Source organism: Pongo abelii, chromosome 6 (genome assembly GCF_028885655.2).
Source record: "Pongo abelii isolate AG06213 chromosome 6, NHGRI_mPonAbe1-v2.0_pri, whole genome shotgun sequence".
Classification (NCBI taxonomy): domain Eukaryota; kingdom Metazoa; phylum Chordata; class Mammalia; order Primates; family Hominidae; genus Pongo; species Pongo abelii.
In genome coordinates, this window is record NC_071991.2 from 83,955,817 (window position 1) to 83,972,417 (window position 16,601).

At 40.0% G+C, this 16,601-nt stretch overlaps 1 protein-coding gene across 8 annotated transcripts in view; it reads right to left on the minus strand.

The window, feature by feature from the left end:
- Positions 1–11,312: 11,312 nt before the first annotated feature.
- Positions 11,313–16,601, minus strand: part of ANKIB1 (ankyrin repeat and IBR domain containing 1) — a 158,352-nt gene continuing 153,063 nt past the window's right edge. For 3 of the 8 annotated variants that reach the window (XM_054559496.1, XM_002818215.5, XM_054559495.2), the window contains 3 exons: positions 16,231–16,342; positions 14,844–14,980; positions 11,313–14,492 (listed from right to left, as the gene is read on the minus strand). In XM_054559496.1, the coding sequence (XP_054415471.1) occupies positions 13,755–14,492; positions 14,844–14,980; positions 16,231–16,342 (987 nt within the window). In that variant the 3' untranslated portion in view covers positions 11,313–13,754. The remainder of the gene's footprint in view (positions 14,493–14,843; positions 14,981–16,230; positions 16,343–16,601) is intronic. The other 5 variants (XM_063725743.1, XM_063725741.1, XM_009243023.3 and 2 more) reach the window with 3 other exon arrangements.

Here is a 16,601-nt window from a genome sequence, read left to right on the forward strand (position 1 = left end):
TGTTGGATAAATTAGCCTCCTTTGGAGTCCCAAGATATTTTTAATTTAATTTTTATTTTTCATTGTGATAAAGTAACATAGCATAAAATTTACCATCTTAGCCTTTTTTTTTTTTTTTTTGAGATGGAGTCTCACTCTGTCGCCCAGACTGGAGTGCAATGGCACGATCTTAGTTCACTGCAGCCTCCACCTCCCAGGTTTAAGCAATTCTCTTGCCTCAGCCTCCTGAGTAGCTGGGATTACAGGTGGGTGCCACCACACCTGGCTAATTTTTGTATTTTTAGTAGAGACGGGATTTCACCATGTTGGCCAGGCTAATCTCGAACTCCTGACCTCAAGTGATCACCCACCTTGGCCTCCCAAAGTGCTGGGATTACAGGTGTGAGCCACCGTGCCTGGCCCATCTTAAGCATTTTTAAGTGTACTGTTCAAGTAGTGTTAAGCGCAACCAATATCCAGAACTTTTTTTTTTTTTGAGACACGTTCTCACTCTGTCATCTAGGCTGGAGTGCAGTGGCACAATCATAGCTCACTGCCTCAATCTCCTGGGCTCAAGTGATCCTCCTGCCTCAGCCTCCCAAGTAGCTGGGACTATAGGCACACACCACCGTGCTAGGCTTTGTGTGTATGTGTGTGTGTGTGTGTGTGTGTGCCTGTGTGTGTTAGAGACAGGGTCTCACTATGCTACAGTGGGTAGCTAGTGTGGTATGAGCAGGGTGGGAGAGGGCCCCCCCGCCTCACACACACCAGGAGCGTTGGGTGACCATCAGGTGATGGTTAGGCGGTTGTTAACTGTCTCTCTAAAGTAATAATTGGTCACAGCTGGCACCAGGGAAAGGCTGTCTTCTAATAGATAGAAAACACCTGAAACTGGTGATCAGCCGCTTCCCAATAAGATCTTAGGAGTTGGGAGAAGGGATGCAAGAGCCTGCAAGTATGCCAATGCATAAAATCCCAAGTTAAAAGGTCAAATTGTGCACTTGACTTTCAAGCTGTCTGCTTGGCCCTCTTTCAAGTGTACTTTCTTTCCTTCCTGCTCTAAAGCTTTTTCATAAACTTTCACTCATGCTCTAAAACTTGCCTCGATCTCTCCTTCTGCCTTATGCTCCTCAGTCAAATTTTTTCTTCTGAGGAGGCAAGAATTGAGGTTGCTGTAGACCTGTACGGATACTGATATGTTCTGCTGTAACATACTTTGCAGACCTGTGACTTGGATACTTGCCACTGCTAACAACTATGTTGCCCAAGCTAGTCTTAAACTCCTGAACTCAAGCAATCCTCCTGCCTCAGCCTCCCAAAGTGCTGAGATTACAGGGATGAGCCACCACTCCCAGCCCAGAACTTTTTCATCTTGCAAAACTGAAGCTCTATATCTATTAAACAACAAAAAGTTCCATAACATTTTGAATTGAATTACTTATATAATATTTGATTATATTCCTGAAGGTTACAGGCTGAATAGATTTTTGTATCCCTCCTGGAGTTTCACACCTTGAGGGTATAAGATCTTTTATGAGAAAAAATTTTACTCAGATGTGTAAAAGCTCACACTTTCAAATCTATCCAAAGAAACCTGGTCTACATTCTCCCCTCACCTATTTCTTTTTATTACTATTATTATACTTTAAGTTCTAGGGTACGTGTGCACAACGTGCAGGTTTGTTACATATGTATACATGTACCGTGTTGGTTTGCTGCACCCATTAACTCGTCATTTACATTAGGTATTTCTCCTAATGCTATCCTTCTCCCATTCCCCCACTGCACGACAGGCCCCAGTGTGTGATGTTCCCCACCCTGTGTCCAAATGTTCTTATTGTTTAATTCCCACCTGTGAGTGAGAACATGCGGTGTTTTGTTTTCTGTCCTTGCGATAGTTTGCTCAGCGTGATGGTTTCCAGCTTCATTCACGTCGCTACAGAGGACATGGACTCATCCTTTTTTATGGCTGCATAGTATTCCATGGAGTGTTATGTGCCACATTTTCTTAATCCAGTCTATCGTTGATGGGCATTTGGGTTGGTTCCAAGTCTTTGCTATGGTGAATAGTGCCGCAATATAAAAAAAAGTGTGCATGTGTCTTTATAGTAGCATGATTTATAATCCTTTGGGTATATACCCAGTAATGGGATTGCTGGGTCAAATGGTATTTCTAGTTCTAGGTCCTTTTGACCCAGTGATCCCATTACCCAAAGGATTATAAATTCCTTGAGGAATCACCACACTGTCTTCCACACTGGTTGAACTAGTTTACACTCCCACCAACAGTGTAAAAGTGTTCCTGTTTCTCCACATCCTCTCCAACACCTGTTGTTTCCTGACTTTTTAATGATCGCCATTCTAAGTGGTGTGAGATGGTATCTCATTGCCACCTCACCTATTTCTAATTCCAAGTCCTAGGCCAGCTAGTCTTTGGTGCTTGCCCTAGCAGGAAGAATATGTCATGGCTGCAGTATGAACAAAGACGCTAAGCCAGCATGCTCCTGGTATGCTTGAGGTGGTCTGGGGAGAGAGGTAGAGAGAAAGATTCATGTAGAGGAATAGTTGTGTCAGATGATGGAGGACCTAAAATATCAGGTACTGGGTTTCAGGCTTTATCTTGTAGGTGTCGAGATTTGATTGCAGTATCATGATGAAGGCACTGCTTTAGGGTAATTGGTCTGGTCATGGTGGGTGGTTTAGGGTGGAGAAGAGAGATATTGGAGAGAGAAAGGGCCCGTGCAAAGGTTAATGCAATAACCTAGGCTTAAGGCACTAAAGGACAGAACTAGGGTGATAAATGGGGTGGAATGAACCAATCATATATGATCAAGATAATGGACAAAGGGGTTAGTGGGAGTTGAGATCTAATTGGATGGATCTGTGTAGCATGGGGAAGTTGGGGATGTCCCAGGGTTTACTGTGGGTAATTGTCACTTATCAAATAAGGCCATCTTGGCCGGGCGCAGTGGCTCATGCCTGTAATCCCAGCACTTTGGGAGGCCGAGGTGGGTGGATCCGCTGAGGTCAGGAGTTCAAGACTAGCCTGGCCAACAAGGCAAAACCCCATCTACTTAAAATACAAAAATTAGCCAGGCGTGGTGGTGAGCATCTGTAATCCCAGCTATTTGGGAGGATGAGGCATGAGGATCGCTTGAATCCAGGAGGCAGAGGTTGCAGTGAGCCGAGGTCATGCCATTGCACTACAGCCTGGGCGACAAGAGTGAAACTCCATCTCAAAAGAAAAAAAAAAAAAAAAAAAGGCCATCTTAAGAAAGAAGGAAATGGTTTGGGGAGCTGTGAGACAAGGTGATAATGTAGGTTTAGATATTTTCCATATATGGAAGCAGAGCAAATGCTAATTTGGCAGTTTTTTGGGCACTGGAGCTCAGAGCTAGAAAGAATTGGGGACCATCACAATTTGGTGAGAATTGAGGCTGTGAGAACAGATGAAACTGCCAGAAATGAGAGAAAAGGAAGGATAGCCCAATAGTCAAACTCTGGGAATGCCCATGACTAGATGAAAGAAAAAGGGCATTTGTTGCCAACATACGAGAATGATGAAAGCATGATGTTATGGAGGCTATCAGAGACTTTCGGGACTATGTTAGTGAAGCTCAGCTACAACTGACGTAGGGCTATGGTGTCCTAGGTCCTTGAGAACACACAAGGTTGTTTCACTTAACCTACTCCAAAAGGTCAAGGCACAATAAAACTAGGAACAAGGCCAGTAGATTTGACAAGGACCAAATCACCAGACTCTTAGGGGCAGGGAGGAGTGAATCTACACTTCGATGAGGCAGGAATGGTTGTTGTGGAAGGAAAGGACAGCCCCTGCAAGAGGTCTGCCAGGTTTACCTAAAGGAAGAGGAGAAACAGCAGGGGCTGGCAAAGGTTGTGCTTTTCCTGTTTTTTCACTTTCCAGGATAGGGGGAAATTTGGACATATTTGGAGGCAGAAGGAAGTGAAGGTATAAAACCAGTGAGTAGGGACAGGAGTGAGGATGACCTTAGTCAGGCCAAAGGCCCTTTTCTTCCAAAACTGAAGGGCAGGACTGGCCTTGTCACCTGTGGCAGTCTCTTTTGAGATGGAGGTGAGAAGACTGAATAGAGGAAGCAGGGAAAAGGGTTCTGCAGAGCCCGTGCTGGGGGCATTAGGGCTTAGAGAACACTGGAGGAGGTTTAATTCAGCTGCCCTGGGCTGTGCACGAGGGAGTCAGCCAGAGAAGACTGCGATAACTCCTTCTTCTGTTATCAAAAGTATTGGACATGGCAATTTAGTGGAATTTACAGATCTCAAGGAAGACATTTGAATGTAAGTACAGACACTATACGCAGTCCCAGACATCTGACTTTTTGATTGCCTGTTGTTACGAATTTGCCCTATCTCCATTACTTTCTGCTTATGGTAGCCCTCAGAAGGGGACTTTATTTCAGCAGAGTTTCATATTGTGTTTATAATCTCTTACTACTACTAACAAAGTCCTGGAAGATGGGCTTAACCTCTGCAATGTGAGCACGCAGAAGAAAAAGGGTCTTTAAACTCACTCAGCAGAAACTCCAGGGGGGCCCCCTAAAGCTCCTGGGTCTGGCTATTTCAACAAACATTACCGTGTATACACCTACCAAAGTGAAGACACATAAAGTCACTCAGCAAAAACTCCAGGAGGGCCGGCTAACGCTCCTGGGTCTGGATATTTTAACAAACATTACTGTGTATACACCTGCCAAAGTGAAGACACAGTGAATTAATTCCATACAAAAAAGTAAATTCAGCTGGGAAGCTTAAGGTTTTTCATATTCTCCTTGGCATCAAAACCTCCATGCACATAGTAATAGGGACACGTGACAGCCCCCTTGCTTTCTGACGTTTTCCCTTTCCCAGTACGGCATTAGGCATTTTTGTTGTCTCAGCAATGTTCCTAACCACATGCAGCCTATTGTGTGAGCTTATTGTACATGCCATTACATAGTGGTGATGACTTGATTAAAAGTCCTTACACTTCTATGACAACATTTTGACTTCTGCATTTAGTAAAGGCTCTGAGCAAAATACACCGCTTAGGGTCAGTCTATCCAATGAGTAGATTGATTTGTTCTCAATATTATAAGTTTTGTTTGAAAAGAGAGCCAATAATTTGAAAATCTGTCAGGAGTGGCCCAAAATCCAACAATGGGTAGCACATTTATAAGTCAACCCAAGATGAACATAAAAGGGTAATGACAGATTACTGGCCATGAAAAGGGGGGAATCCACTCTTCTGGCTTCTGGCTACACTTTCTATAATGCACACAAATGTAGGGACTACCTAGAATTTACTTTTAATTGTTATTCTTTATATTATTCCAAATGAGTATTCCCTTATCTAGCTCTAGGCATAGTTGGATGAGCACATCTATGTGTACACAACTGGACCTTGGTGAAACTACTCATGTTAAAGACTAGGGCAGTTAGCCATGTTCTTTTAAAAATCAGTATGCCACTTGGCACTCATAGGCTCAAATAAAGTCAGTGGCTAAAATGTTGTGGAATATATTAGACATTACTGTCAAGAATGAATGTTAGTAGTTTCTTACCAACATTGGTAGTACCTTAATCCAAAGATACTTGGATTAAGTATATTTGCTTAATCCAAGTTTCTGAAACAAATGAATTAGTTGTTAAAGATATCTTCAATGGCTCCCGAGTTGTAGTAATATTGACAGCTCATAATGCACTAAGATAACATTTGATTTATTGAATTGTTGCTCTAAAGCAGGGGTCAGCAAACCATAACCTATTTGCCAACTTTGGCCTGCCATCTGTTTTTTTTTTTTTTTTTTGATTTTAAAATAATTCAGTAATTGAATAGAAATAATTCAATAGTTCAAACAGGTTCATAGGAAGTTGCTATTATAGAGAGTCCCTGTGTATGCTTTACCCAGTTTCCTCCAATGAGTACCTTTCACATAATGTGCAATATCAAAACCAGTAAACTGACATTGGTAGATGTCTCTGTATATTTCTATATGATTTTATCACATGTAGATTCACGTAGCCACCACCGATACAGACTATGCCATCATCACAAAGATGTCCCTTGTGTCACTCCTTCATAGTCACACACACACCTCCCTGCCCCCCACCATCCCTAACCCCTGGCCAACACTAATTTGCTTCCAACTCTTATTATTTTGTCATTTCAATAATGTTATATAAGTGGAATAATATAGCATGTGATATTTTTCAGACTGCCTTTCTTTTTACTCAGCATAAGGCCCTTGAGATCCATCCAAGTGGTTGAATCAATAGTTTGTTCCTTTTTATTGCTGAGTAGTATTCCACTGCATAGATGTACCATTGTTAACCATCTACGAGAGGACATTGTGGTGGATTTCAGGTTTGGCTATTACAGATAGTTGCTATGAACAAATGTGTACAGGTTTTTGTGCGGAGATAAGTTTTCATTTCTCTGTGACAAATGCCCAGAAGTGCAAGTGTTGGGTCATATGATAAGTATTTGCTCAAGTTTTTAAAGAAACTACCAAATTATTTTCCAGGATGGTTGTACCATTTTATATTCCCATCAGCAATGTATGAATATTCATTTCTCCACATCCTTACCAGCATTTGGTGTTGACACTAATATTTATTTTAGCCATTCTGATAGGTGTGTAGTGTCTTACTGTGATCTTAATTTGCATTTCCCAGATGGACAGTGATGTTGAGCAAATTCCATGTGTTAGTTATTTATCTTCTTTGGTGAAATTTTTCTTCATCTCTTTTGTCCATTTTATATTGGACTGTCTTTTTGCTGTTTAGTTTTGAGACTTCCTTATACATTCTATGAGTTGTCAGATATGTCGTTTGCAAATATGTTCTCCCAGGTTTGTCTTTTCATCTTCTTTATCAGATCTTTTGTAGAGCAAAAGTTTTCATTTTGATGAAGTCCAGTTTATCATTTTCTTCTTTTATGGATCATGCTTTTGGTGTCAAGTCTAAAAATTCTTTGCTTAGCCTAGATCTTAGAAGACTTTATGTTCTTTTCTAAAAGTTTCATATTTTACATTGAAATCTATGATCAACTTTAAGTTTTATATATAAAGTGTGAGTTTTAAGTAGAGGTTCTTAAGTTTTGCCTGCCTTATATCATACCAATTGTTCTGGTGCCATTTGTTGAAAATACAAATGGAGAAATGGAGAAATGGAGAAAATACAAATGGAGAAATGTTGAAATTTGCACCTTTGTTAAAACCAGTTGACAATATTAGTGTGAGGCTATTTCTGGTTCTCTGTTCTATTCTATTGATCTATGTGTTTATCCATTCACCAGAATTGCACTGTCTTGAAAAAGGGCAGCATGGTTCCTCTCATTTTAGTTTTCTTTTTCAAAGTTGTTTTAGCTACTCTAGTTCTTTCGCCTTTCCATATACATTTTAGAATTATCCATAGCTACAAAAAATATCACTGAGATTTGGCACAAATTGTTGCCCAGCAATTGAACTAAGTCCAGCCATTCTGATATCAGCTTGTGGCTGTGCTGTGGGCAGTTAAGTTGGGCACAAAATTTCCCCCAAAGGCACAGCTATAATTTTTCAAGTAAAATTGAGATACTGCTAGGGCCAGGCTACTGCCCTCTCAAATCTATCATTTCTATGTGACTAGCAAGGCCTGTTGGAGATTTTCCATCTGGTTAATTCTCCAATTAAGAGTTGACCCACCCTAAAGTCGAGATGTCAGACCAGGAAGTCCCAAGGTTTCCATGGGTTAGGTATTCAGTTTCGAGAGCCGCACATTAATAGCTGCCTGTTTTTCTTTTTCTTTTTTTTTTTTTATTTAAGTTTTAGGGTACATGTGCACAATGTGCAGGTTAGTTACATACGTATACATGTGCCATGCTGGTGTGCTGCACCCATTAACTCGTCATTTAGCATTAGGTATATCTCCTAATGCTATCTCTCCCCCCTCCCCTCACCCCACAACAGTCCCCAGAGTGTGATGTTCCCCTTCCTGTGTCCATGTGTTCTCATTATTCAATTCCCATATAGCTGCCTGTTTTTCAAAGTGGATGCTGTTTGGTGGTTGGGTCAGGTAGGTGGCCACACTGGGTTGGAAAAGGCCTGAGTGCTCTGAGTGCAATTAAGTCAGTCAGCAATTTCCCTTTCTCCTCCTGGGATTCTGTATTGTGTCTGGAGGACCACCTACGAGGGGTCAGAGACATGTTGGGGAGCAATTTACACAGCCCATTATTACCTCTGTACATGTGGGAGCCCTTGAAAGGGAGAATCCCACTGACAATCATCAGACAGGTAAGTGTGGGCATACAACACATCAATTCCATTGTACATTTAGATTTAGAAGCCACTTTACATTGAATCACCCAAAAGGCCCCACCCACAAGACCCTATTAGCTTCCCTTCCTCACCACAGAACATGTTAAAAAGCCTTTTACACCACAGGAACACAGACCACAGACCGACGAGTTGAAAATGTGTGCAAGTCAGGGGCTACACGTGGCAAATGAGTGCCCAGTCACATTATCCCCTAACCAGGAGGGTTGCAAAAGAGGCTGTCTGTGGGGAACAAACTTAATTTTCAGCCTTTTTTCTCCTTTAGCCTCTTGCTCCAGGATCAGTGCCCCAACACTGACAACTACCTCTCCTGTGGCAGTGGTGAGCCCCTACAGCATCCAGAAAGAACTGGGGCCCCGGGCTTCTATTTTCTCCCATGCACACCACCACATTTTACCCCGAAGTCTTCGGCACCTTCTGTCACTCCTACACTCAGCACCTTGCCCTCATTACTGGCTGAATCGGCTGTGGCCTGCTCTGCACTTTTAGGCATGGCATTGCATTCACTTCGGCATTTGAACAGTGTTGCAACTGCTTGCAGCTCAATCAAATAACCTGTTTTCAGTCTACCCAAGGATCTCAATCGAACAGCAAGGTTCTTATTGATAACACCATTTATTTTACATTGTAACAGGAGTTGCTGACTCCTTACCTTGAAAATATCCCTTCCTCTGCCTGCCTGCAGGAGTAACAAAGCACCATTTGCACTGTTTGTTTCAATCCCACCTCTTGTTGCTAAGCCTCTAAACATTGTCTCCTGTTCATGAATAGGTAGGACAGTGGGAACCCTTAATCTCCACAAACCCTACCCTTAATCTCCACCAACCCTCGCCCTATATCCATCATTAGGGTTAGAGCATTCACCACCAGATCTCAGGGAGTCTTACATTCCAGAACCTGGCCCATGGTTCCTTTTTCAGAATATCATGTCTTTGTCAGCATCCCATCCTTGTTGCCAAAACTCTCAGTTCCAGGATTTCACTTTACCCTATTGACAAACGAGTAAGTTAGCCTGTTACAATCTCAAGAATGCTGACAGAAGACATGAGACTCTTGAGTCAGAAGCAAAGGACTTTATCACTCATGGCACAGCACTCAGAATGAACCTCAGCATATTCGCATCAGTTCCCCTTGTCTCCAGTTTCACGGGGGCAATGCAAAGGGCCTGGATGGACAGCAAGCACACGGTGGGGTTCATGTTGTACTTCAGCTGAACACTGGGTGTGAGGAATCCACTTCTTAAGCAGTTAAGCCTGCTCCTTGACCTCAAGTTACTAGTTACATTAATCCTGAGATGGCTCAGGCAAAATTGCCAACAGGGCCTTGCAGTCTTGGCACACCTAGTAAGATAAGAGGCCTGAGTGTATCCTCCAACAATTATCCTTTTTGTACTTTGGCTTTGTTCACTCTCATGTGTTTGTCTCAACCTGTTGTGTACTGATGGCTCACACAGGCTAGGCACTTATGCAATAAATACTTAATGGGACAGCTGGCTAAGACATGAAGACAGCTTGATGAAGAATATTGTCAAATTGCAGTTTCAAAGAGTGAAGAATAATAATTCCTTCAGAAGTTTGGCCACCACTAAGTCTGTCAGCTACCTGTGAGTCCTAAGTGGAACTGAGGTCTAAAGGAAACTTTTCTGATTCATCTTTAAGAACTAAGTCTACTGCCAGTTCCTAAAGTAAGGACTGTCACATAATACAGTCTAGAAGGAGGCACTTCTATCTTTCTAGAAAGAAATCTTTCATTCTGGTGTGAAGGTTGTAACAACTGACAAGACAATATAATGTTGCCAAGGAGAAGACCCAGTAATTATGCCTGTAGCACAATGCTGAGATGAAACAACTTCTGGGCCAGGCACAGCGGCTCTCACCTGTAATCCCAGCACTTTGGGAGGCCCAGGCGGGCGAATTTCTTAAGCCCAGGAGTTCAAGACTAGCCTGGGCAACATGGTGAAACCCCGTCTCTACAAAAAATACAAAAATTAGCCGAGCGTGGTGACATGTGCCTGTAGTCCCAGCTACTTGGGAGGCTGAGGTAGGAAAATCACCTGAGCCCGGGAGGTTGAGGGTGCAGTGAGCTATGATCACATCACTGCACTCCAGCCTGGGTGACAGAGTAAGATCCTTTGTTTTTCTCAGAAGAAAAAACAAAGAAAACAACAACAAAAAACTACTACTCAGTCCAAGAGCTGACTGCATGAAAAATTTTTTCCTTTGGAGTTATTTCAGCCTTAAAACACCCCCGAAGTTTGTATTATCATTTAATATTTAGATTCCAAGGTTTTACTCTTCAGAGATATACTATTACTGCTTTTAAATTATGATCAAACTTTAATAAATTCCAGATTTTAATTCATAACACGTAAATGATAAATATTTGAGGACTCAAAGGAGATAAAAAATGAGATCAGTGGCTGTAATGAACAATAATTAAGGAATAATTCAGCCTATGAACATTGGTAGTTAAGCTTCAGATCCACACAATGAAAGGCATAAATAAAATGACACCACTTTAAATGATTATCACCAGCAGACCCCATGAAGCACCAGCTGGGGCAAGGTCAAATGTCATGGGTTATTTTGGTAACTCATAAGGGACACAATAATAAAGTGAAAGAGAAGCAGGCATTTTTATTCATATGGCATAAAATTTTTTTCTTTCCTAAGCAATTTCACAAAACATATCTTAAAGTTATTTTTCTATGTATTTCTATTAGAGTTCAAGAAAAAATAACATTTTTCTCCCGAAAGCTACAGTGATGTCAATAAAATGAGCACTGATGTCATAATGTTTTAACACATTGTCATGCAGTGTTTTCGTATTTATAATTGGGATATAAAATGCTCAGTAAGTGGCTAGTGTAAAAATATTAGGCACTAATCAATTACATGTAAGAACCAAATTGATCCCATCACATTGGAGGGATTTAATTTGAAGAAAATCAGCTTTCTGACTTGGTTAAAACAAAGTCTACAATGTAATGAGACAAAATGGAAGTAGTTTAAGTAATAAATGTTTAATCAAAGAATTTTACATATTATTAACAGCATTCATTTGGCCAAACATCTACACGTTTGTAGAATCCTACTGTATATAAAGTGGGAATGTATCAAGTATAGACTATGAAAGTGCAAATAACAAGTCAAGGTTAGATTAACTTTTTTTTTTTACATTATAAAATTAACTTGTTTACAAAATAGGCTTTGCCAAACTTCATTACTGAATTGTAAAGTCAATGACTGTGTTGTTTTTAAAATATGTACCAAGGAAATACAAATTGGATAATGATCATTTTTTCATGCTCAGGAGAGAACAGCACAGAAATAAAGGATACTGCACAAGGTGCAAGGAAACCGGAACCCATTGTGTACACTATCTTCACACACAGCATTCTTTCTCACCTTAACTGCAGCTGTGCAAGATGCCTCAATGTGATGCAAAGACTCTATACTGGAAAAATTACAACTTGGTCTAAAAACTTATTGGTGTTGATATTTTTAATCCAAAATAAATTTGTAAAAAAATCCTTTAATGGACTATTTCAGTTTAATATACAGTAATACACTGTAGATAAAGTTAATATTCCCTCCACTAATTTAATAGGGATTGATATCAATGTTTCTGATCACTGGAGAAATAAAAACTAATGTGGACCTTTGATATCCATGGTATAGGAGGATTCCCACAGTTTATCCTAAGAGGATCTGGGGAATATTAAATATTCTAATACAGTGTCCTAGCAATATGAATTTTAAGTACAAGGATATTTCAAAAGCAGGGTTTGGGAAAAAAAAGTAATCAAAACCCATAATCACATCTCTTGTGGATAACAATATTAATATAACTTTTTACCCAGCCCAGGACTTGCCTGTACAAACTCAGAATTGAAAGTTTGGTATCTGTAGATTTCTGGTAACAATCTGGCAAAACACTAAATGGAGTGTTGTACTTATCTATTTTGCTTATGTTATGCTAGTTTTGATAATATTTAAGTAAAACAGCCATTCCAACAGTTTATTCTAGTTTTAATTACACACTGTACCATTGTATCTTAATTACAACTAAGACCAGTATTTTCTTCACAGTAAGACACTGATAACTAGGAAGTTGATCTTTTTCAACACTAAACAGTAATCACACAGCAAATGAGTATTGCGCAGTAGAACAAACACGTCAGCATTTGCTAGTTAGGCAAACAAACTGATTGAACATTTAGTTGTTATATTTAGTGTAAAAGCAAGGCCATGGGTGGTTTTATGGAGGTCTTTGCAATTCATAGCATAGTTACTTCAGAAGAGACATTGAAATTTGAATTACTCACTTATTTAACTGGCAACTATCCATTTAGGTTAGGCAAAGGCACGGTAACATGTTGCGCAGGATGTTTTATTGAATTTCTTAATAATCGTGGGATTTACTATAACTCATGAAAACTCCACTTTTTTTCTATTTTATAAAACACCATTAAAAGTAATTGCACCCATTAGTAATTAGAATGCACTGTAAAATTGTGAAAACAAATAACTATGATTGCACTTCCAATAAAGTGTCTCTTAAAATACAGCACCGCTGTTGCTAATCAACTGTATTTTAATATTAAAATAAACTGTTTTTAACAGCAGCATTAGGTTTAGTTAACTTAAGCTACAGGCTACATTTATATAAATGCAGTCTCCATGGCAACAAAAACCCATTCAATTCTGGAATATCATTGCTACCAAGTGGCACCTTTTACTCCCGAGAACGCTGACACTGACCTGGAGCACTCTAGGATGCTGCACACCTAAATGCCTTGTTAGTCAGCACACAAGTCAGAGTTTGGCACAATTGGACTGTAAATAGACATGAAAGGAAACCTTTGATTCATGTGAAAATTAAAACTAATTACACTATGGTAGATGTGGTACTAAAGAGACTTCAATTCACATTGCTCAGACAAAAAGGAAGTGAGTTATGGAAGAGCACAAAGAGATTGAGGACATATATGTTATCGGATTTATTCAAAATAAATTTCTAGAATGAAGAAAACTTTTTTTTTTTTTTTTTTTTTTTTTTAAAGGAAAGCCACCCAAAGATTAGGGAGTAAGCCTTTAGTTTAAATGTTCAATTTAAGTAATGTCAAGCCTAGGCTAAATAGAGGACTGCATTTTCTTAGAGTATGGAATACAACTTATTTATTTCATTTTTGTTTCTCTTTCTCTTGCTCTTCTTTTTGTCAGCAAAAAGGGGAAAAGCTATTCAATTAAGTACAAAGGAAATTCCCTGTAAGGTTAAAATAAAAAATGAAGCTACCATTCAAGGGAACTTCTTTGTATTCAAACCTAATGTCAGTGGTTTATCACTGAGTTGGAATTAAGTGAATCAAAGTCTCTATCAAGCATACTCCACCTAGCATACCATCTGTACCTGTAATTCATTTAGAGCCCAGATGTGTGCAGTTCACACTAAATGTACTTGTTCAAGCCAGTCACTTGAGGTTTGAGGTGTTTGACTTGAAACATCTGAACCATCTCCTCTGTTGGCTGCCTCATTACCACTGTCACCAGCTTGAGATGCTGCTTCCCCAGCCAGAATATTTTCTTCTAAAGGATTTTCTTCTATCTGGGTTCCTCTACCTTCACTGACACTGGCATCTTCAAACATTGAATCTTCTGGCAGCACCAGTTCCACATCCTTCACACCTTCTGACCCATCTTTGATACAGGGGAGCTGGGAATCTGCACTGATTTCTGTAGTTGCTGGAGGAATCAGGGCAATACTCTGAGGGTTCATGTCATGAAACCAAGCCATGATGTTGCCGAGAAGATTGTCATTGATGTTGGGGTCCTGGCCAGCTGAGTCAGGGTCACTAGATGAGGGACAGAAATCACTTCTTGCCTCACTGAGAGGGTGTGAGCTCAGGGTGTCAGCTGAAAATGGGTCACTCTCTGCTCCTAGTCTCATGAGGCTGTCACCAATTTCCAAAAGCTCAGAGCTGCTCAATGCAGCCCGAGGGCTATCTGTATTTCTGGGGACAGAGTCTAGCCTGGAAGGTAAAGAAGTGCCTATCGCACCTAAGGATGCTTCATTACTGAGGAAGTCTCTAGTTTCTTCATCGAGGGCCAGCCCAGACTCTTGCAGTGATAACTGTATTGCAAGAAGTATATTGGGATCATCTTCATCCAAGGAACTCAGAGCCTGAAGCAACAGAAAGCAAAACCACTTTAAAATTTGACTGAAGAAAAACTGATTTAACTCAATCAGGTTTACCATTTTTCCTTTACCAACAGATTATTAATTTTATTTATACAGAAAAATTATTTTATCTACTAAAATCTTGTATTTTTCTCCATGCCCATGCTAAAGGAAAAAAAAAATACCTTAAAATAAATCTAAAATATAGGAATATCTTTTCCTGCAGCACATCTTTAAAACAAAGATTTTAGAATGGAAGGAAGAAACAGGAAAGCGATGAAAGTAACAACAGGAAACCACACTCAACAGAGAAAGAGTAAAAGCACAGGCAATGAGGCTGCTCAGAAAGGCTACCTGAAGAGAGTCCTGGTTTTCAGAGCGACTGGCAGGGGTGTAGTCACGCAGGGAAGAGCTGTGCAGCACACTCATAGATGCAGAACTTACCACGGATGTGCCAGGCCTGCGGCTGCTGCTGCCACCTTCTGGAATATCTGTTTCAAAGCAATTGGTACCAAAGACAATTTAGTGACAAATAAGACTTATTTATTTTTTTCACACATCTGGTTGTTTAGACGGGCAATTTCTCTTTCAGTGCTGGGGAAAACCTGTGTTGACATGTTCACTTAATCTTTCTGGGATTTCTCATCCATATTTGTCTTACCATGAAGAATAATATATATATGATACTATCACTTCAAATTCATAACTTTTTACTTTTTTTTTTTTTTTTGAGATGGAGTCTTGCTTTGTCAACCTAGCTGGAGTGCAGTGGCGCAATCTTGGCTCACTGCAACCTCTGCCTCCTGGGTTCAAGCGATTCTCCCGCCTCAGACTCCCGAGTGGTTGTGACCACAGATGTGCGCCACCATGCCTGGCTAATTTTTGCATTTTTAGTAGAGATGGGGTTTCACCATGTTGGTCAGGACGGTCTCCATCTCCTGACCTCGTGATCCGCACACCTTGGCCTCCCAAAGTGCTGGGATGACAGGCATGAGCCACCGTGCCTGGCTGACTTTTTTACATTTTTGCTTGAAGTCTATACAGTTCTATTCATAAATGCAAGTGCTACTATCCATTTCTCTTTTTTTGTTAAGCAATAACTAATAAAGGTTTTTCATTTTTAGATTTCTTAAAATTAAATAATTTGGGAATTATAATAGTCTGAAGAGCAAATCTTTAGTCCCATTGATCCTGACATTATAGTCAGAAGATTTTCACTTAATAATTTAACATTTAAAAGTTGAATAATTAAAATAATTTATCTCTAATGCCAGAAATTCTCTCTCTTTTAAATAATGTCTACAGGACAACTAAGGCTAGGAGACAAATATTCCACGAACACAAAAACAGTATCAATCAATACTACAATTAACAGAGTGCTTCACTAGGTGCTTAAGTGTTTTAGATGCATTATCTAATTTAATACTCACAATGAGCCTATAAGGTGGCACTATTATTACTGTGTCTTTAGAATATGGAAACAACCTTAGAGAGGCTGTGACCTGACTAGGTTACACAGCTAATATGCAGCAGAGATGGGGTCATGAATCCAAGTTTGCCTAACTACACAGACCATGCTCCTAACTCCTCTGATTTTCTGTGTCCTGTCACAACAGAAACATCTGCATATTTATTGTATATCTAAATGACAAACTCGTTCACAAACAACTTACATCAGCCAGTTTGAAGGATAAATTCAGGAGAGCTATGAGATTAAACCATACTCAACCCAAGGACTTACCTAAAGTGCTTTCACTTGGCTCATCAGGGTCTGGAGGATTACTGAGTAGACTGTGAACGTCTCCTCTACGACGCTGTCTGTGCCTCCTCCGATACTGAAATTCAGCATATTCCTGCATAAACCAAAGGTTATAAAATACAAGAGAGCATGCAATTTTTAAACTGCAAATAAAACAAAGTACACACTTTTTTCCAGGGGAAAAAGTCTGTGATTTTATACACATCTTATAAAATCACTTGGCTGAAACATCAGGTTTTGCCATGCCAAGGAAACACAAAAGGTAAAATGGAAAAAGAAAGTTTTCAACAGTCATTACAATTGCCTAGATAAATTAGGAATACTTGCAAGCCCCAGTGCTACATTAGAATAGC